This window comes from Solanum stenotomum, chromosome 11 (genome assembly GCF_019186545.1).
Source record: "Solanum stenotomum isolate F172 chromosome 11, ASM1918654v1, whole genome shotgun sequence".
Classification (NCBI taxonomy): domain Eukaryota; kingdom Viridiplantae; phylum Streptophyta; class Magnoliopsida; order Solanales; family Solanaceae; genus Solanum; species Solanum stenotomum.
The window spans coordinates 54,104,115-54,127,180 of NC_064292.1; the positions used below are offsets into that span (position 1 = coordinate 54,104,115).

A 23,066-nucleotide genomic window follows, 5' to 3' on the forward strand; every position below is an offset into this window, starting at 1 on the left:
TAATTACATATGAGGTAGATTTTCACTATTGGTTTGTTTTTTTATGGTTGATAATATGATATGATAATTGATGTGATTTGGGGTACGAGGTTCAATGTATTTAATCTAATTTTGATATGATCAATTTGGACTAATTAATCTCACTTTTATTTTCTCCAAGAGTACTTTAGACTCTAGTCACTAATTCCACATATGGTTGTTGATTAATTCAATTATCCATTTGATTTTTCTCTTGTTTGTCTAATGGAAATTAAACAAAAATGATGGTTTTTATGGCACATAGAATACTAATACTCAACACTAATATAGTTAGTCCAAGTCTTACTAATATGGATAGTAGTAAAATGGTTCATGATCACTTAATTTACTTTTAATCGGATATTTTGAATTTGAGTTTTTAAGAAAGCAGAAAAAATCATGCTGAGCGAGATGCATCAAAATAGGTCAATAATTTAGTCAAATTTTAATATAATTATATCGAACGCCAGACAAAAAAAAAAAATAGTCTAAGTCTTTGTTTCAACCAACTTGTTGGTGTAGCAGAAGAGCTAGCAGGAACATGCTACGTACCTAATTAATTACTAACATATAATACAATATTAAGATCATCTTCAACATATATTCCATTATTAGTTTTGTCCAATAGGTAATTAATCATTAGGATTTCCTTTTGATACCAAATCAATATTTTCAAAGTACACATGGTACATAAAATATAATAGCTTATTTTATTAATTATTAGGAGGCAATTAGCTAGGCAAATAATATTACATTGTTTCGTTGTATCCAACAACACTCTTCAAGTTGCTCTACCATTCTTTGTCTTTTTTTTCTCTTCGAAATAATTAAGTTAATAAAAATATATTCTCTTTAATAAAATCAGTTGGCCAATCATTATGCAACATATATGTAGTATAAGAGTTGGCAGAGTTTTCGAACTTAAATCTCATGATTATCCATTTTATTATATATAAGAAATAATTTCTACACACTTCATGTCCCATGAAAGCAATCAGACCTGCAAATGAGGAGACATGTTATAATATAATCAAATAAATAAATAGAGTGTGTTTCTTTTATCACTATCTATTAGGGGTGTATAAAATCGAATCGAAAATCGAATCAAATCGCAAATCGAAAAAAAAGTTCCGATTAGTGATTTGGTTTGACTTGGTTTGGTATTGAAAAAAAAAACCCGACTATATTTGGGTTGGTTTGGTTTCAACTAAAAAATACCAATCAGAGACCAAACCAACCCAACATTATATATATAATTTTAAAATTTTATTTTATACGTAAAAATATTTACTTTGATATAATTTTTAAATATTCCTTATACTTTTTCATAGTTTTTATCTTTTAATATATTATTTCATGTTTGAAAGTTAGAATTCCTAATGGTTCAATAAAGATTATAGTCCATAGATGTTAGTAATTATAATAAAACTTAAATCAAAATCAAATTAATACTATTACAAAAAGGAAATCAATTCAACACTAAGAATGACAATAATATTGAATATTTGTTCTTTAATTTTACATAGGTTTAGACAATTAAAATACATAATCTAATTTTAATTTCCTTTAATATTTAGTCATGTAACTAATACTTATTAAACTTATTTTAGCATGATTTAATATTTTTAAATTATGATCATTTTCATTATGACTTATTAATTTACAATATTTATTTTACGCGATTTCATTATTATTTTTTTGTTGTATTTTTTAGTGTTATTAATCATATCATATTTTGTGTTATTTTCTTAAGAAACACCTTAGATAGTTATATTTTGGTAGGACTAAAGAAATATTTGAAGTACATGTAAATTATATGTTTGTATGAATACTTTACTGGCAAAACCCGAAAAAATCCAAAAAAACCGGAGGTTCAAAAACCCAACTTTTATTGGTTTGATTTGGTTTATAAATTCAAAAATCCGACACAAATGGTTTGATTTGATATTTGAAAAACCCGAACCAACCCGGTCATGTATACCCCAACTATCTACTATCTAGTCCTATTATGGCCTATAAGATGAGTTATCCAAAAAAGAAGTTATCTAGGCAAAGCTAGTTGCAAATATGTCGTCGTATCCAAGCCCATAACACGTATTGTTTGTTCTGACGCAATAGATCCGTCTCTTGGACTATATATGTTATTATTGAGCACAAAAACATGTGTATTGTATGAAAATAAGTAATGCTTATAAAACTCTTCACTTTTCCTTCGCCTAATCAAGGTTTCACGTACAGACTTTCTTCAAAAGTTTGTTAACCTAGAAATGTGCTAGTAATTTTTGAACCGCCATAACCAATCTACCCGCCCTCCGTCATTGGCATCTATAGCTATCAAAATGGGCTGGCCCAACCCAACCCTAACGGGCTAGAGAGTTAAATGGGCTGGGACGGGCTGACCCTTTTAATTAAAGGGCCTATAAAATAGCAGCCCAACCCAGCTCTAAGCGGACCGCGGGTTGGGACGGGTTGGCCCTTCAACCAAAAAACGGACAACATTTTCCTCTTAGAAAGGATACGTACGTTGATGTCCGATGAACACGACATCTATATATACATAGATTCATTCATGAATTACACATACTTAGTGAATATTTACAAAACAAATACATAATAGTCAAGATACAACATTTATAATATTCATCCGAGCAAAAAAATATTACATGATCACTATTTTCATAAACAAGACAATAAAGGAAGTGAAAAATTAGGCATAAAAACAAAAGTAAAAGAGGTCAAAGATTCATAGTTATAATGGAGTAATGGACTTGGGCTAATAAGAAAAGTATAAATTATAGGAACCACATATTATAAGTACTAAATAACATCCTATCCCTTCTAGTTTTCTATTTACCAAATATCCCTTAAAAATGATGTTTGCGGGATACATAGCGTTGTGCACGGGATATATTAGGTTTGATACAGTCCACATAGCGGGATACATAGCGTTGTGCACGGGATACATTAGGTTTGATACGTTCCACATAGCGGGATACATAGCGTTATGCACGGGATACATTAGGTTTGATACATTCCACATAGCGGGATACATAGTGTTGTGCACGGGATACATGCGGGATACATAGTGTTGTGCACAGGATACATGCGGGATACATAGCGTTGTGCGCGGGATACATAGCGTTGTGCACGGGATACATGCGGGATACATAGGTAAATAAGGGATTTTAAAATTTTTTGAAATAAGTAGGGATAAATGGATATTAAGGTAAGTAAAGGAGTGTAGTTAAGTAATTTGTCCTTTTTAGTGGGCTAATGACCCTAAAATGTAAAAGATATGTAAAAAATATAGTCTTGATTTTATATTGATATTTTAAAAATATTTATTGACAAAATCTTAACAAGTAAAACTCTACTTAAAATATATATAATAAATATTTTTAAAATTCACAGCACACGGGCTTGCCTCTGAGCCTTGCAGGTTGGGCTTACGAGGCTAGCGGGTTAAATGAGGCTGCGCTAAAAAGCCTCGTTCCTAAATGGGCTAAAAAAATTGAGTCCAACCCCATTTAATTCAAGGGTTAGGTTGGGTCGGCCAAGCCCATTTTGGCAGCTCCATAATGACATCACTAAATCTCTCTTTATTAATTTCTTTAGGGAAAATGCATAAGTACCCCTCCCGCCTATGCCCAAAATCCTTGAGACACACCTAACCTTTGCTAAGGTCCTATTACCCCCCGAACTTATTTTATATATAATTTTCTACCCCTTTTGGGCCTACGTGGCACTATCTTGTGGGCCCAACGCGTATTGACAATTTTTTCAAGGATAGTGCCACGTAGGCCGAAAAGGGGTAGAAAATTATATATAAAATAAGTTCGGGGATAATAAGACCTTAGTAAAGGTTAGGTGTGTCTCAGGGATTTTGGGCATAGGCTGGGGTACTTACATTTTCCCATTTCTTTACATTGACTAAGGTTCAATCTAAATTAATTTGTAGCTACATGTAAATGACATGTCTTTTGCTAAGTTTTTTTTCTTTTTTTTTTTAAAAAAAGGTTCAAGTGCTATCAACATTACTGTTTATTAAAAAAATATATAAATTAAATATTTTATTTTTTGGTCAAAGAAATTTTGTCTATAATACAACAAGTAGTCAAGAAAACAAATGTGAAATCTTATAAGTAAACGTTTTATATACGTTTACTCAACGGTTCAATTTTTTTCTTTTTCCTATTCGAGTCAGCTAATTAAGTCATATATTTGCTGAGGTACGAGGGAACAACCATTTTTGTCACTACTACTTTGAAATATGTAAATTTAATAAAAGTACAAAAACAGTGTAAAAATACTTTGTGACACCCGTAACGGAAGGCAAGTCTCTGAAAAATGGGTGCACATTACACTTTAGGTGAACTTGCAGATATTGGAATGAGAAAGAAGAATTAATGATTTTAGAATTAACTGTTGAGGCATCTTTCGAGTTAAAATCGAAGAAGCAATTTATATATGTGTCTAAACGTAAAGCGGACAATACCTTAACAATTGGATCAGGACCGTAGTTTTAATACTTTTATATGGTGAAGTTACATGAGTTTTCTAAAGAGATAAGGACATAAAGATAAAGTAACATATTGTTTTTACTATAACATGTTAAGTTACAATATACTGATTTAAACGTATTATGGTTAAAATTTGGGAATCTACCATAACTCGCGTTTAATTTACTTAATTAGTTTAAAACACACATATTATATATTGTCATGCCCACGAAGGAGGCGGATCGAAGATCAAAAGGACTATAGACTTTTTGGCTGACAAGTTTCTGAAAAAAGAATGCACATGTTACACTTGATAAGGTGAATCCCGCACATCAAAATGAGAGGAAAATGAAGAGTTTTATAAGTCATAATACAAGTGTTCATAACATGATACACGCATTTTAGCTTGATAATGGCGTCGCTCAAAGAATAAATCTGCGAGGTTTGTTAGGCCAAAGCAAACACTACATGTCATGTACTTGAATCGTGACATATACAAGATACGAGCCAAAGAGTTGGAATACTAGACTTGTTCTATATATATATATATATATATATATATATATAGTAATGGTTAGAACAGTTAGATCCACAAGAAATTGGTGGATTTTATATTTCATGGAGTTAGTTAAAGTCTTATTATAAAATGTTTTGTATTATTAGCAAGTATATGACAAGTAGTAGTATTAATTAGGACTTGATTGTCAATTAGGGGTCATTAATAATCAAATTATCATTGTCGTTAATTAACCTCCATCCCACTTATTAAGGACCAAGAGGCCAACAAAGCTTAAACCCAAGTTTCATTTATGTCGCTGGACCAAGAGCCTACTTTAATATCAATTTTTAAATAATATTTCTTATATATTGAATAAATTTTTCAATATAAATACAAAATCAACATAAAAGTTATTGAGTTCTCCGAAACCTCAACCCGATTACTAATATCCTCCCTTGATTCAAATATATAGGAGATCATATAAATTAGTTTATTGGAACTTCGTGTGCTCAAATAAGATAATAGGTTAGTTTAAATTATTTGTCATGATGGAAAATATATTTCATTTTCTCTACGTGAAAGTGACTCGTAAATATAAAGTATAAATGTAGATCCTAATTCTATGCTATTAAAAATAATAATCTTAGTATACATACCATGATAATTTTGCATGTCAATATAATAAATTTCATGGTAGTTGATATGCCAATTAGATGCTCAACCACTATTTTCCTTCTTATTTATAAACATAATAACTAAACTTCATTTTTTAATTGGTAAGATCTTAAAATCTACTTGGCATGTACATATTGCACAATAATTTATTTAATCCCCATATTAAATAAACATTTTCTTTAATACATGCATTCATTTTTTAAAAAGACCACAACAAGCTAAGGCAAATACTAAACTTCATTTTTTAATTGGTCCCATCCGATGTACGAATACTCTTGATAAAAGCTCAATTAATCTAAATTTGTATTGTATAAACTATAAGGTACCTATTACGGTAGTACCTACCATAACTTATATCATGTTCAGGGCTCGAACTCGAAATATCTGGTTAACAATATTGGGTATATATATTTTTGACGTCTTACACATAAATAGCTGGTCAAATTTACAATTTACTTTTTCTCTATAATAGATACAGAGTATACATATATTGTATATCGATATGTGAATATTTTTAGTTTAAGCGATTGAATGAAAATATATTAAGGTTAATTCGTCTCTCTTTTTTTCCTATTTTTTTTTGTTAGATAAGTTGCTTATCAATTATTTTTTTCTCAAGAATTCTTGTACAAAAGAACAATAAATTTGTAGAAAAAAAAGAATGAAGAAAGAAAGAACATAGGGATTGTTATATGGAAAAAGAGATATTGGGATTCAGATTTCAAACTTTTTTCAGATATATTCAAGAAATCTCACCACCAAATTAATTAGGTACTTTTGCACATATAAACTTATAATATAACATATATACTCACTTGGCGTGGAGCTAGAAGTTAATGTACAAATTCGACTGAACTCAATAACTTCAGTTCAAATTTTGTATTTATATTTTAAAAAATGACTAAATATTATAAACTAAATTTAAAACCCAATCACTAATACCTGATATCAATATCCTAAAACTTAAAATCGATTAAATTCAAATCTTGACTTTGCCTTTGTATATATTCATATTTACTGTGAAAATGTGAACATAAATTTTGAAATTTAATTGAAATCAAGAATCTTACTACCAACAAGTTGGGTAAATTTGCACGTACATTATTATTATTATTAACGCAGGTCAAGTCTTCTAGTAGACTTTACTATATTTTGCAATTGTTTTGTATATTACAATAATCTTGACCACCAGCTGGCAGATGAAATTATCTTTGGTTTTAATCTAAGGATAAGATTTTTATTTTTTTATTTTTTTGCTTAATACATAAGATTGTGGGTCCATTTTGGAGTACTAAAAACGTAGACTATTGTTGTGTGTCAAATAATAATTTAATTAGTTCCTTAAATATCTCTTGAATTTATTCCTAAGGAAAGATCTATGTTGTTATATTTGAATTTAACTTTAAGAAAACAATTTCTCTCAATCTCATGCACAACCCAAATGTGAAATTTTAGTTCTCTTTATCATTTTTATTTTTTGCATTTACTCAAGAAAGGATAATAGTGAAAATTGAACTCATACTTAATATAAAAAAAAAATACTTAATTATCAGACATGATTAAAGTGTTACTAAAAGCACAACATTAAACAAGACACCCTTGCGCCAAAATATTCATGAATAAAATCACTAGTTAGGGTCGGTTTTATTAGAGGTTCATGTGACTTCAATAGTTTTTGTTTAAACGTATATATATGTAAAAAGAAATCAACTAAATATATTTATATGTATTTGATTATGAACTTAATTATTATTTTATTAAAATTTAAGGTCTCTACAGAAATCCATAAACATCAAATTTTCAAATTTATCTCTAAACCTGAATATAACGCGAGTATATTAATTGAGTTTTTAGAACGATTCTAGCATGAACACAAAATAAATTTCTATATACCATCAGATTAAATTCACTTACAACAACCATTAGTTCTCCATAATAAGTGATCTTGTAACATTGAAAATGGTGTAATTACATGTCGTAGTCAATTAACTTACACTATTAATATATATATATATCTATATATATCTATATCTATATATATATATATATATATATATATATATGAGGAAAAATTTCCATTCAATATTTTTGAGTGATTTAATTTATAAAATATAAACACACATATATTTATACATATACTATATATATTTATTATAACCATTTTTATATATTATATATATACTTTAATTATTTTTATATCTATTTTATAAATTAATTGATCGAACGATATCCAACAAAGAGCTCAACCCAAGTCAAAGTTATCTAAAAATATACATTGATAAGTAAATTTAAAAGGGTCAACATTCAAACAAGTATACATAAAATATATCATACCCAAATAAATGTAAATTTTGTTGAATTAGCCCCTTTATCTCAAATGTGTATTCAAGAAAATTATACTTTATACTAAAATATCCAATTTATTTTTTTCTATTTTTGCTGAGGTGTGAGAGAACTAAGTGTTTTCTCCATACTTTTATTTTATGCTTCAAATTCAAGCAAAGAAAATAAGAGGGGTGTGTTGAGGTGGCGCTTTCTCAATGTGACAAATAACACGCACTTACACGCGCTGCATGACTGAATTACACGTGTGGGTGTAAATTTTTCAGAAAATAAATTTAGAAAAAAAAAGTGTGAGTGGGTGTTTGAACATAAAATCGAAAAAAATATTGTATTTGTTTTAATTAAGTTGAAAATGATATTTGAATATTGAAGTCGTGTTTAGACATGAATGTATATCATTGGAATTATTTTTTGATATTTTTATGAATATTCAGAGTGAAAGTAATCTTTTGGAGTTTCTCGAATTCTAGAAATTTTGGAATCCAAAAATCTTGAATCCATCTCTAATCAGTGTTATTTTCTTTTTCTATTCCTTTCTAGAATTTTTATTTTTATTTTTTTTTGCTTGTTTAATCACTTAAACACAATTTTCTAAATTTAAATCTTGAATTCATCTTTAATCAAATCTATTTTTACCCTTTTCTCAAAATTTTATCTTTTTGCTTCCTTAATAACTCGAACCACAACCTTAGATTATTTTTTTTCAATTATCCATTCAATGTCTGATATTCATATTAAAATCAGACTTAATTTAAATTCATGTTGAAAAGTCTCATATTAAGGGATAAAATAATCTCAAATATAAACGAATCTATATATCTATGAGTACTCCAATTCAAGACCTCTAATTGGAAAAGCAAAATACTTACCGATCCATCATCTGTACTGATATGTCTTAAACCCATTAAAGGGTTATGATAGATTTTTTTTTTTTATATAATAATAATTGATTAATAAGCCGTGTTTTTTTCTCTAGAGGTGTTAATGTGTGGTACCCCACTAGGTTAGTGGGGGTGGGGGATGTTTGGTTATGATTTTATATATAAGTAGGTGACCTTTGTTGTTGTTCTATAGAGTTTAGGCCAACTCTTCATCTCTTTCTAAACAAAATAATCCCAAAATCTCTTTCTTATATTATTTCATCAAAAACAAACCTCAAAATTTTCTTGAACTTAGTTATTATTTTCTTGAAAATTTTATTATCATGGGGAGACAACCTTGTTGTGACAAAGTTGGATTGAAGAAAGGTCCATGGACAGCTGAGGAAGACAAGAAACTCATTAACTTCATTCTCAATAATGGACAATGTTGTTGGAGAGCTGTCCCTAAATTAGCAGGTCTCTCTCATTTTTCATCTTTTATAATTCGTCAGATATAACCTGACAAATATTCAGACTAGACGTAGCAAGTTCTCTTTAGAACTTGTTGCATCTACCTCATCAAATGATATGAGAAAATAGACACATGTTAATGAAATATGAAAATATTTTTCTTCGTATCGAACACACTTGATCCAACTTTTGTCATTGAGAATAGGGAAAAGTGTAGGACAATGGTGTTTAGTGCAAAGTTGGAAAATGAGAAAAGGGTGGTTCAATGATTGTTTATTTACTATTATTTCTTGATTATAGTATATAGTAATATTAATATTATTTTTTTTCATTATGCAGGGCTATTGAGGTGTGGAAAGAGTTGTAGATTGAGATGGACAAATTATTTAAGACCAGATTTGAAGAGAGGACTTTTATCAGAATATGAAGAAAAAATGGTTATTGATCTTCATGCTCAACTTGGAAATAGGTAAATTATAATTACTTATTTTTGAAGTAAAAAAAAAACATGTCAATTGTTTCTCATACTTTTCACTTTTTGACATTTGAATATTTCACAAAAAAACATGAGTTAAAAGTGTAGTACTTATAAAATAAGTGCTATGTCCATTTGGAGCTCTTTGTGTGGATCATAAAGTTCTTTAAAACTTCAAGAAAATAAATAAATTTCAAGTGGTAGACAAAAAACTTTAACTCAATTTCAGGCACCGATTCTTCATTGTGTACTTTTCAATGTGTCATTGTTGTCCATCAATAAATTTTCAATTTTCTTTACCAATTTATGACTCTTTTTACCTAAGTGGGAAAATGGACCCCTCTACCAACATGACCAAAATTTACTCTCTTTGATCAATGGAGGGTAAATATGTCATTTTAAATGATTGATCTCACAATATATTCTGAGTTACTGATCAGATAAAGTTATTATTTGTAGGTGGTCAAAAATCGCCTCTCATTTACCTGGAAGAACAGATAATGAAATCAAGAACCATTGGAATACACACATCAAGAAGAAGTTGAAGAAAATGGGGATTGATCCAATCACTCACAAGCCACTCTCCACTATTACTATTGACCAAACAAACACATTAGAACAAGGAAATCGACCAATTGAAGAAGAAAAAAATCAAGATATATTATTGGCACAAATGGATATTGAAAGTAGTCCAATTGATCAATCAACTATTACAGAGATCAAATCAGAAGACGATGATAACAACAACAATAATAATAATAACACCATGGGGACGAATTGCGCGAATAATTTTGACTCAACCATAGTGGAAGTCAACAATAATGGCTTTTGTATTGATGAAGTTCCATTGATTGAACCTCATGAGATTTTAGTCCAAGAATCAACTCCATCGACATCATCATCTTCATTTACATCATCATCATCATCCAACATTCTTGAAGATTTAAAGTTTTTATCAAGCTTTGATGAATGGCCATTAATGGAAAATAATAATAACAATATGGGATTTGGATGGGAAATTAATAATGATTTTAGCAGCACATTGGATTTTTTGCTTGAGGATGATCATAGTGACATGATGAATAATGTTACATTTGATGAATCATGGAAGTTTGAGCAACTCTTGTGAGACAGTACATAAGTTTATTCGATACGCAGAGTTTAATTTAAAGTTTCTTTTTTTTTATTGGTCAGTACGTGTCACTTTTTGTTAATAGTAGTTTTAGTTGATAAAAAGGTGAAAAAAGGTATATGGGGAGAAAAATACAAAAATTCCCACACCAAATATTTGTTTCTACTTTATATTGTAAAAAGCTCTTTTGTTCTAATGTACAAATCAGAATAAATTGCTGAATGAAAAGTTTTATTTATTCTGATCATAAAAGTTTCATTTTTATTTTTCTAACTTTACTTTAGTTTGCTAATTTGTCATTATTCCAACTTTATTATTGAACAAGATTCATGAAATAGTCAGAATGGAACTCGCATCTGCTATTCTTTGGAAAAATCAATCAAACCTGAGAAACCCATTTAGAAAATCACATGTTCAACCAACTTGGCAATCCTTATGAATTTTGTAAGGAACTATATTAATAAAACTTCAATTTGTTCGATTTTTCTTTTCAATTTTTTATTTGTTAAATTCATCCAAAGAGTATCAATAAACAAAACGATACTTTAGATTTTGACATTTTCTTACATATGGCATAGATAAATTAATAAAGAAGAAATCCAATGATCAATTAACTTATATACTGTGTAACTACTAAAATATTCTCATTTTTCTAGAGTCAAGAGAAAAAGAATATATTAGTGTCAGATGTTCACGAGACAATAAAAACAAGCTTAAATATTATCTAGATCATGTACATTTTCAAAATTAAATATTTATTTACTGATTAAGGCTAATTAAAATATTTATCTATATATTATGCCTTTAATAATTAATACAGAGTGTAGCTAGAATTCAGGAAAGGTCCTTCATATATTTTAGTGGAGATGCAATGAGCACTTTGATACATAATGCTAGTGCCTTTTTAACTATAATAATAACATCAGACAGTTAATTTACGATCATCTCGACTATCATACTTTTGTTGAAATACCTTCCAGGTAGCTACAAGCGTAAATCGATTTATAAATTACGTAAATTCTTTAATTCCTATATATCGCGCAAGGTGTCTAGTTTTTTTGTTGTAATTATATATTATTCTCATCATATTAGTACTAATTATATATTAAAAAAGGGTGAAACATGTGCTTATAACATTGATATTTACATGTTATTAGGTATTATAACTAAAAAATAATGGATTAATTAATATCACATGTATAGTAAATACTTTTTTCCATGTGTAATATTTTATTGGAGCAGTTCTCATGTAACAATATAGTTTTGGTGTAGTGCATGTATTTATGAAATATATAGTATATAATTGGTGTGTAATATTATTTAAATCTTTACCCTTCGGGGTGGCCCAGTGATTTGGACTTGGACTTTCATGTTAGAGGTCTCAAGTTTGAAACCCCTTGCCAGCGAAAGCAAGGGGTTTGCCTTCTGGGTCGAGCTCGTCGCACCAGGCTTGCGTAGTGCGGGTTACCTCTCCTATGTGGTTTGTGAGCTATTGCATAGGAGCGGGGGATTTACCCTGTGCGCACCCAAAGGATAGCGACTGCGGATTTCCCTTGTCATAAAAAAAATAAATTAAAATCTTTAATTTGATTAAAAAATAAATAAATGTCAATCAATTATGGAGGATTTTTCTTGTTTTTCTACTAAATACATATGACTAATTATAAATATAAAACTAGTTCAATAGTTTATAGTCAAAATTTGTACTTTGTCAATTGTCAAAGCAGTCTATTTCCTTCTTTTTTTTTTACGTAATTACCTAAGGTTGAATTGACTAGCTTACCACCATATAAAGATAATCTTAGATTATATGACAAATTGATTCTGTATTATTTTGAAACAAGTATGTCATCCCACTTGACATCATTAGTGACATTAAAATTATTTGAAAATAAATTTGTTAATTCCTTTTACATGTTTTACAATTTTATTGTAACGTTTATGGTGGAGGGTGGATCGATGAGGACGAGTCACAGGGAAAGATTTTGAATAAGGGATGCATATAATATATTTATTAGATGAATATACGTCAGATTAAAAGAAAAACATGAAAAAATTTATAAGATGTAATACATGTTCACATACGCTTGCGCGTTTGTTGATTGCGTAAACCTATTCAAAGCAACACATTACCTATCCTTGGATGGATTAAAAAATTATACCTAATAACTCATTTTTCTTAATGTCAAATTATAGTTTAAAGAATTGCTGCATGGGTTAATTATTTATAATGAGATAGAAGTCAAATTACTTTAACTTTTATCACTTAATTTATACAATTAAATCACAAGTTGGAGGTAGAGATGACAAACTTCCCAACCAAAATCTAAAAGACAAAAAATTAAATTAATTAATAAATAACCATGAAGATACCAAATCTCCTACTATTAGAGTATTAGTCAATGATTAGTGTGGAATTAGAGGGGTATGCTAATAAATCATTTAGTGCATCACAAAGAATAAGTAATTTTTTTTTATAATTGTGGTGTCCGGATCAGTTTGCACTCCCATCAACACAACTATCGAGTCATTCTCTGTCCACCAAGATTCAAACAAATGAAAAAAAATCACCTAATATTAATTACTAACGTATACAAATACAGTTTATTCATTAGGGAGTATGTGACATACCTTTAAAAATATATATTTTTTATAAGAAAAAAATTAAGACAAAAATTAGAGTGCTTCATTATTATCAAAGATGAAGTATGCAGCTACGTACTACGTACTTCACATGTGATGCAATGTATAGTTAATTAGTTGGAATAGTAGCATTAATTAGTTTTGAACTAATTTGATTTTTTTGCATTTTTGTAATTTTTCTAGATACATACAAAAACAACAACATACCCGTTTTACCAAAATAAATAAATAACATTTTCAATGTCATTTTATGTGGAGTTTGGAATGATATAGTATAAGCTGATCTTATTTTTATCTTATAGAGATAGATAAACTGTTTAAAAAAACCATCAATTCAAGTAACACATATCAAAACTAGTAGAAAAAAAAGAAAAGGAAAATACAAAATCAAAGATGAATACATTACATAACCTTCAGAAAAAAGGAACAATAACAATTTCCAAATAACGTGATAATCGAAGCACAAAAAATAACAAATAGTTATAACATGAATGGAAAAAGACAAAAATTATACTTTAATTTTAATTTAGGCAAAAGGTCACATTTGCTTGTGTAATACTCTATATTCGAATAAATGAAGCAATTTTACACTCCATTAAACTTGGATTAGTAAAAACTAAAAAGTCTTCGTTTAATTATTATTTTTTGCCCCTATTAAAGCTTTAACTTGTGGGTAATATAATATAATTAATTATAAACCATAGTAAAAGTTATCGCGTTGATTTTGACCATATTTCTCGAATACCTTGGATGAATGCAAGAGTCACCACCTATTTATAGATACAGTTTTTCCTGTTAATAATAAGGGCAAATTAAATACGAAACAATCTCCTAATGATAAAGGTAAATACGAAATGATTATTAGAATTGCTTAATTATTTTGATTAATCAAGCAATTAGATAACCTAATCATAACCTCCAACCAAGAATTAATTAAAGATGCTGGAATATTACAGCAAGAAAAGTACTAATTCAAAGATGCTGTTGAAAATATTGTTCCAAATATATATTTGATTTTATTTTTGATTATTTTTAGTCGTTATTTACCTAGAAGTTTGTTAAAATTGATTAAACTCCAATCATATATGATTCGTCAATTTTGAAGAAATTTGCCAGAAAAAAATATTTATCTAGAAGGGAATGTTGAAAATTTGTATATCCATATTGTACATTATTTTAATGCCTTATTGAGGACCGCAAAGTAACACCCTACGTCTCAAAATATTTATCACGTTTAGCTTTTTGAGAATCGAATTATATGAATTTTGATCAAAATATTAAGATATTTTTTTATCATATTGATACTTGTGGTAATTTTTATATAGTTCTCAAATATCTAAGTTTTAATTTTAAAATATTAAATTAATTTAATATTATTTAATTCTAAAAATTAGTCGAATTAACTCTCAAAAAATAAAATGGGACAATTGTTTTGGAAAGAAGGGAGTAATACTTTATATAATATTTCTCATTCAACAATAAAAAAATATAAACTTAAAGGACGACAAATAAACTTTTATTTATATTTTATTTACACGAGATGCATGCATTATAACCTTTCATCTTTAACTCAAAATGATTTGTATTTTTTTTTCAAACTATAAAAAAGAAACTATCTATTTGGATACCTAAGATTCCTTGTTTTAGGTGGAGAATCTCAATTTCTTCTAAATAATTCTTGCAATTGCTTTCCCAAGTCTTTTACAAAATTACAAAAAAAAAAAAAAAAGGCTCTTCAAATTCGTTAAAATTGTTTTTAAATAACTTTAATTAGCAAATACTAAAAAAAATTTCGAGTAAATATATAATAGAACNGGGGGTATGAAATGTGGGAAATAAATAACAACAACATACACAATAATGAAATTCTTTAAATGAGGTTTGGACTGGAGAGGTTGTGTGTACGTAGACTTACCTCTATGTTTCTGAGATAGAGGGACGGTTTCCAAAAGATCCTCAGTAAGATGTGAGAAAGAAAACTAAAAGAACAAAAACAAGGACAAATATGTAAAAATGTTAATAAATATTTTTACCCTAATCATTAATTATAGTGTTGAAACTTAAAAACATTGAATTATGAAATATNGAGAAAATATATAATAGAACTAAAATAAAAGGGGGGGGGGGGGGGGGGGGNGGAAATAAATAACAACAACATACACAATGAGATTCTTTAAATGAGGTTTGGACCGGAGAGGTTGTGTGTACGTAGACTTACCTCTATGTATCTGAGATAGAGGGACGGTTTCCAAAAGATCCTCAGTAAGATGTGAGAAAGAAAACTAAAAGAACAAAAACAAGGACAAATATGTAAAAATGTTAATAAATATTTTTACCCTAATCATTAATTATAGTGTTGAAACTTAAAAACATTGAATTATGAAATATTATCGCATACATATTTAATACTAATTGTGGCATTATCATATCATTGCTCCAAAAATATTATTTAAATTTTAAGTCAAGCTGTTATTCAAAGGTAACGGTTTAACTGCTCTCTAACTTAATTTAATTATTAGTACAATATTCTGATTTTGATCTTGTCATATATATCTAATTATTCTTTAAAAGTTGTATAATGATTGATAAATATGTGAATCTATGAAGAGATGCAAGCATCACTTCAAATAATTGAAGGTCTAATGTGTTAAGTCAAATATTATTAGAAATAAAATGAAGATTTAGCAATAATTGATAGACCAAAAGTGTTATTTAATTACTATAGCTAATATATATTCATAATTAGTTTTTTTTTTTTTTTTGCTTAAAATTGATAAAAAGTTTTAAAGGAAAAAAATTCCACTTGAGATATATGGGATCCACATGAATAAACGCATGCTTATAATTAAGTCACTTGGCTACCAAACCAAAAAAAATTCTTGGTTTTGGTATGAATAAATTAAACAATTTGAATGATCAAACAATTCATTTTGTTTGTCATGTCTTCTTTATTTTCACATTTTCTTTCGTAAATTATTTTTAAATGTTTTTCTTGAGTTGAGGATTATGTCGAAAATTGTATCTTTACCACTACAATAAAAGAATAAGATCTGATTATATCTTATTCTTTTCAAATCATTGGATATGTTATTGTTATCGTTGTATGTTCAAATAAAGAAAGGGAAAAAAGAAAAAAAAAATCCACTATTTTTTTGTTTATGTATATAATCATTTTAGATTACTAAGATAATTGACCTAGTGGAAATGAATTCTAGCAATTAAACCTAACTTCTTGGTTATTCTATGATGGAGAAATTAATTGCTTTAATCAATTGTAAAATCATTTAATGAGTCACTTGTCCTATAAGATTATATTAAAATGGGAAAATTAGAAGTCAAAATAATTCAAATCTTGGGTTAAAACTCCCCCAAAATAGAGTAATTTTTTTTTAAAATGTATGTATGCATTTCTAAATTTAAATACTTGTAATTATCTTTTGGATGTGTTCAATTTGACATAAAAATTACCCTAATGGTGGGATTTCTTGTATGTGATCACACTCAAAAAGATAAATAACTACTCGTAATAATTAAATTAAACAACTTATCATAGTCATATATGCATGCATCGTAGAAGTTTTTTTATATTCGACTCAATCATACGAGGTTACAATTTACTTAACGTACATGAGTATTTAGAGTAAACATGATTAGTAACGTTATACACTTTGATTACTCACAAGTCGCAATCTTAGGGCCTAGGAGAAGCTCAGTACTACCTAATCGTTCACAGTACAAGTTGGACTGTGTCTGAACACTAGACTTTTTTAGGATAGATTTATTGACTTTTGGTAAATTATAAAGAAAATTATTATAAGGCACAGTAAATTATCACTTTATTGCATTTGTGACATGTACTATTAGAAAGCATGAAATTAGCTACATACTTTATCGGAAATCCCTAGTTAATGTGTTGTTAAATAGCTCCTAGTTAATTAAATTTTCATATAATCCATCTCTAATTCGTAGCTAAATAAGATTAGCATGAAATTTTTGTTGTTATATAGGCGGGTTGACGAGTGTGAGTCAAAGAAAAAGATTGACAAATTTTTAGGTTGATGTTTGCTTTCGAAAAATGATGGATGTTATATCATTGGAGAAATTCAGAACATGATGAGAGTGGAAAGTGAAGAGCTTTATTAGATATACAAAAGTTCACATTTTTTTAGGTTCAATGATGTGAACTTTTTTTAGGTTCAATGATGATGTAGGCGAGGGGACAATGGTAAGGCATATTGGGCCAAAAGTAGATAGTACATGATATTGGTTTAGGTTGTGACAAAGATGGTATTAGAGTCCTACATTTTCTCAAATCTCAATCTTAACGGGGACTCTAAGTGCTTATAAGGTAGGATGTATGTGCTTATGACGACGGACGACGGACAGATGAGGGTAGATTGAAGAGAAGGATCGAAAGGCTTCTAGGCTGACAATTTTTTTAAAAAAAGGGTGTATATTAAACTTTAGGCAAAATCAACATCGGAATGTAACAGAAAAGTAAAAGTTTTAATACAAGTTCATATATATAGTATGTACGTACGTACGTACATGCGCTTTTGAACTTAATAATAACGTAACCCAAAAAACAAATTTGTGGTCAACGAGATTGTAATTGTGACGTTTATTTCCTAATTAATTATAACTTCATATTTTTTGACTTGTTTATTTTTTTAACATTATTTTTCATTTTAAACTTCCTCACCGTTCAAAATTATAAATATCTATGTATTTGCATGTGCATTTTTCTAAACGTCATGGCTTATATTTAATTCTCTAAAGTTCTATAGTCAATAGCTAATAGAAATTCTTGACCAAGATATAATGTGAACAAAGATAAAGAAATATCTTAATTCTCTTCATTTTTTCTTTCTCATGCAAGAAGACTAGCTTCAAAATTGCATTTTTCAAATTCATTGTCATATATTGATAAGAGATTAAGAGTAAAGCATATCATGTAAGTCGTAACAGCTCAGTCCATTAGCGATATTATATGTTCTGAATCTAGATTCACATGATTTTAAAACATTAATGGGTTCTAAGACTTACTTCTTTATATACCTAGCAATCTCGTTGAAATTTTTTTTAGTTTTCACTCGGTGTCTAGAGTCCGTATTGGAGCCCCCGACTAAATTTGGATCGCGCACTACAAGGCAAATTCGAGGGTGGCGCTCCCAACATGATTTTCTCCATACCCAAGGCTCAAATCCGAGACTTTAGTTTACAGTGGAGCAATTCTATCACTGCACCACAACCCATATTGGTTCCTCGTTGAAATTTTCCATATTTTAATTATACCTCAAAAATTTTGAACTAGTAACCTAAAGTATATTTTAGAGAAACTTTTTCCGATAAATTAAACAAGAAGTTTTCCTTAATCAAGGGAATTCAAAAATTAATTTATTCACACATGAGATTTTGTTGTCCATTATTTTTTTACGAATGGAATTCAATTGAATTCTTATCTATAGAATCACACAACTCTGCCATATTCATGGAGGGACGTCATAGCTACTACCTATTGGGATTGAATATTATTCGTTGAAAAATCATAGTATACATATAAACATACAAATAAAAAATATTTTCTTATATATATTTGTACATTATTATAATTACTAGCTCTGCCCCCATCCACGTGAACTTTTAAGTTGGTCAAATAACCAAAAATAGAGAAGCATAAAAGAAAGGATATAATGGATTTTGCATCAAAATAAATGTAAACAAGACATACAACTAAATCCAAAAATATGACTATGAATATACGCGGTAACGACAATTTATTTTTTTGTCAAATAAATCATTAATGTCACACCAAAAAAAAATATAAAAAAAAACTTGAAGACTCAAATAAAAGTTACTATACGTTGGTCCTCACATATATATAATACAATTTCAAGTCCAAATAACGCGGTATTCAAAATCAAACTTTACATGAATCATCAATGACTTTATCTACAAGTAAATCGTCATATGGGAGTCAGAATTTTCATTAGCGGGTTTAATATATATGTGATGGAGTTTCATATCGGAGATGGATGATTGCATTGGACTCTTAATTAATATGATTTGGACAATTCTCTCATCTTGATCTAGTGTTTTTGGGTTGAGTTAGGTGTAAACATGGTAACGAATAAAGTATTTGTAGCAAATTATTTAATAGTAATAATGTAATCATCGTTATATTAAATTATCAATAATGTAATATGAGTATTTATAAGTTTATAACCAACAATTTATATAATTAATGTTGCTAAAGGCTTTAGCAATTAACTAATCTTGATGCAATAATATTTATTCAATTGCCGCTAAATATTTTTGTGGCAATATTAAAAGAAAATCTATTGCCACTAAATGTATCTTTTGTTACAATATATTATCCATTTAATTATACAACATATATGTAATTACACACACATGAAGGGGTTCAGATGAACTCCTTTCGCCTTTCTGATTCTGCCTTGGAGTTATAGTTATTTTTAATTCTATCGCTTGTTAGTTGATTTCTAATTAATTTTCAGTACAATCAAGGATCAAACACTGAGAGCAGACCTAAAATTAAAACGATTTTAGTTCAAGTTTAAAATTCTACTATAATACATTGGGAAAAGCGCTAAAATATTCTTGCACGTATTGATGACTTAAAGATGCTCTTATCGCTAATCAACTAACTCAAAAATGTCCTCTAAGTAGTCAAATAATTTTATAATATCTTTCCTATTAACATTTACTCCAAATTAAATGGAAAAAGTCAATTTTCCCTTTAAATTAACGGTTACTCCAAAATAAGATAAAAAGAAAAAATAGCTTACTATAAAGAAGAAAATATTTCTTAGTATCAAATGTGAACGAAGAATACTTATAAAGCCGCATATATTGGAATATTTTGCATTCACATGGTCTGCTAGGGAATATATATTATTGCATTTGTCAACTAGAACCTTCATAAAAATAATTAGTTTATTTTAGTTATAGTACAAAAATAAAAAATAAAAAGGAAACGCAAGCACTTAGCCACACATTTTCTTTTCTACGCACAAAGAAGCTAACTATTAATAATAAAAAAATTGATTAGAGATTTTGAGCTCGAGTTCTTAGAGATTTAATTAGTCATAACAAAAATTTGATATCATTGCTTTATGTTGTTTTATTTTTTGTAATGTTTGTGTATTTTGTAGAAACAATTGCAAATTACGGTATATCATTACTTGATTCAATTTAGATCAGAATATTATTGTTTTGCTCAATGGGTCCTGAATACATTATGTATACATTTTTTATTTTATTTTTTACGTAAACACAGGTTTTGAAGCTAAAACTACTATAAGTACTTCTTATGTCGAATTTATAACTTTAATATTAAATCCACCCCCACGTAAGCCGAGACATGTAATAAAAGTGAAGAAGATTTTATTCATCTTATCACAATCCTCGAAAACTGTTGTAGACATGTTGTCTCCTTTTATAACATTCCACTTAACTATATCCACCAAAAAGAAAAGGCAAAGGAGAAGACAAATTGGATTTGAAAAATTAAAAAGAAGAGAAGAAAAGCAAACGCGTTTCTTAGTGCTAAAAAAAAGTTGGAAAAGGCCAAATACTTTTCCTTAAATAAAACAGATAAATACATACATAACAATAACAATAATAATATATGAAAGTATTATTTTACAGCTGTGATGAGGTTTGAAGAGGGTAGTAGTACGCAACTTTATCCTTTATCTTACTATTATCTTGTGAAAGCATATAAATTGTTTTTGATATTATATATACCATATATATATATATATATACACACACTCGGTTCAAGTATAAAGATTAAAACATATAAAAAAAAGAAGTATGTAAAGCAAATACAATAGTGAATAAGTCATGCTGAAAACACTAAAGAAGAGAACAATAGCAATGATAAAATAATACGATAACTGAAGCAAATGAAATATCAGTTAATATATACAAAAATTAAAGAACAAGATAGTAGGAGAGTAATCTGGAAATGGAATAAAGTTAACGCTCATCCTACTAACCTTCTACCCCGATCCTCGACCTCCATATCTTCATATCTATGGTCACGTCCATTAAATAAATAAATTAATTAATAAAAAGTCAAAATAAGGACTTGACTACCAATCATCACTCAGCATATATTTCTGTCAGTTATTCTTTACCTACTCAATTACTGGCTCTTCTACTCTGACTTGGTAGTTATGGGCCCCACCTTAATGGGCCCACCTTCATTTTCTAATTTTGTAGTGGGCCCAGGCCCGTTTAGAGATTTGTCGCGCGTGGGCTTTTGTAGCGAGTGAAGCTACCAAACCCCATTAAGTGATTCTGTATAGTGGGCCCATTCTTTTAGATTTTTGTAAAGTTACTTTGGGCCTGTCTTTAATTTTTTTGAAAACTTCAATTGGGATCATCATGACATCTTTGTGAACTTAGCCCAAGAAGTTCCGCAATAAAACGACAATAATATATTCCGTGTAATTTCACAAATGAAATTTGAAAAGAATGCTATATACGAAGTCTTATCACTACCTTTGATAAGGCAGACATATGATAGACTCTCGATGGAAGAAATTCTGCAATAAAAATCTATATTTTTATGGGACATTTTAGATTTAGACAAAAACGACTGAAGTAATTTCAATTATATGAAACTTCAGAAGCAACGTGGTACGCTTGCCAATCTTTAACTTCTAACACTTGTTTTGAAGTGATTAGAACTATAAATATTTTCAGAATGATTTTCTTGAACATGTAATATGATTAAGGATTATTGATGAAAACATTGATTAACTATTGAAATCTAAAATAGTTTGTAATAATGATAGGCAAGAAAATGATGTCCTCTCAACTCCCAAATAGAAAAAATAATAGTAGTACTAATTAAAATTAAGAAATTTTAACATATTATTACATCATTGTGATGTCAATATTCTTGCACATGATGTCACTAGATGAATGGTCCCACTCAAGTAACTAAAACACTTTCGTGTCAAAGAGATATTGACTTGACACGTTGACAAATTTATTGTTCTTATTTCGTGAACTTAGCACATGCCTTGTTTTCTTAGGTCGAATCAGTTTGCATGTACGTCGATTAATTTTATGTTATATTTGATTGTTACTTATCTCCTATTAGCATAAATATACATGGTTTTTGATTGTTTGTATTTTTTATTAGCAATAACTTTATCCAAAACACGTGAACATGTCACCCGATATTTTTTCTTCACAATTAATATATGCATAAGTTATGATAAAAAAAAATTGTGTATTACTTCATCCGGAGTAAAAGATAGAATAACAAATACCACATAACTAATAATTATATTACTAATATTTACATTATTTTAACCAACATCTACGTCCAAACGATCCGTTAGTTTTAATGGATAATATATTTAAGGTTATCAAACACAGAAAATTATTTTTGGAAATATGGAAATTATTC

General features: G+C 28.5%; 1 protein-coding gene across 1 annotated transcript; it reads left to right on the forward strand.

The window, feature by feature from the left end:
- The first annotated feature begins 9,103 nt into the window (after positions 1-9,103).
- Positions 9,104-11,260, forward strand: LOC125845544 (transcription factor MYB20-like). The gene is made up of 3 exons (XM_049525083.1): positions 9,104-9,371; positions 9,705-9,834; positions 10,300-11,260. Exons 1-3 carry the CDS (start codon positions 9,239-9,241, stop codon positions 10,967-10,969), a joined length of 933 nt encoding a protein of 310 aa, XP_049381040.1. The 5' UTR covers positions 9,104-9,238; the 3' UTR covers positions 10,970-11,260.
- Positions 11,261-23,066: the final 11,806 nt, after the last annotated feature.

What these genes read in the sequence shown, in the direction of transcription:
- LOC125845544 (XM_049525083.1), top strand. Translation starts at nt 9,239, where the DNA reads ATGGGGAGACAACCTTGTTGTGACAAAGTTGGATTGAAGAAAGGTCCA. An exon ending in AGCTGTCCCTAAATTAGCAG is followed by an intron (nt 9,372 to 9,704) that starts GTCTCTCTCATT and finishes TTCATTATGCAG; the next exon opens with GGCTATTGAGGTGTGGAAAG. An exon ending in CATGCTCAACTTGGAAATAG is followed by an intron (nt 9,835 to 10,299) that starts GTAAATTATAAT and finishes TATTATTTGTAG; the next exon opens with GTGGTCAAAAATCGCCTCTC.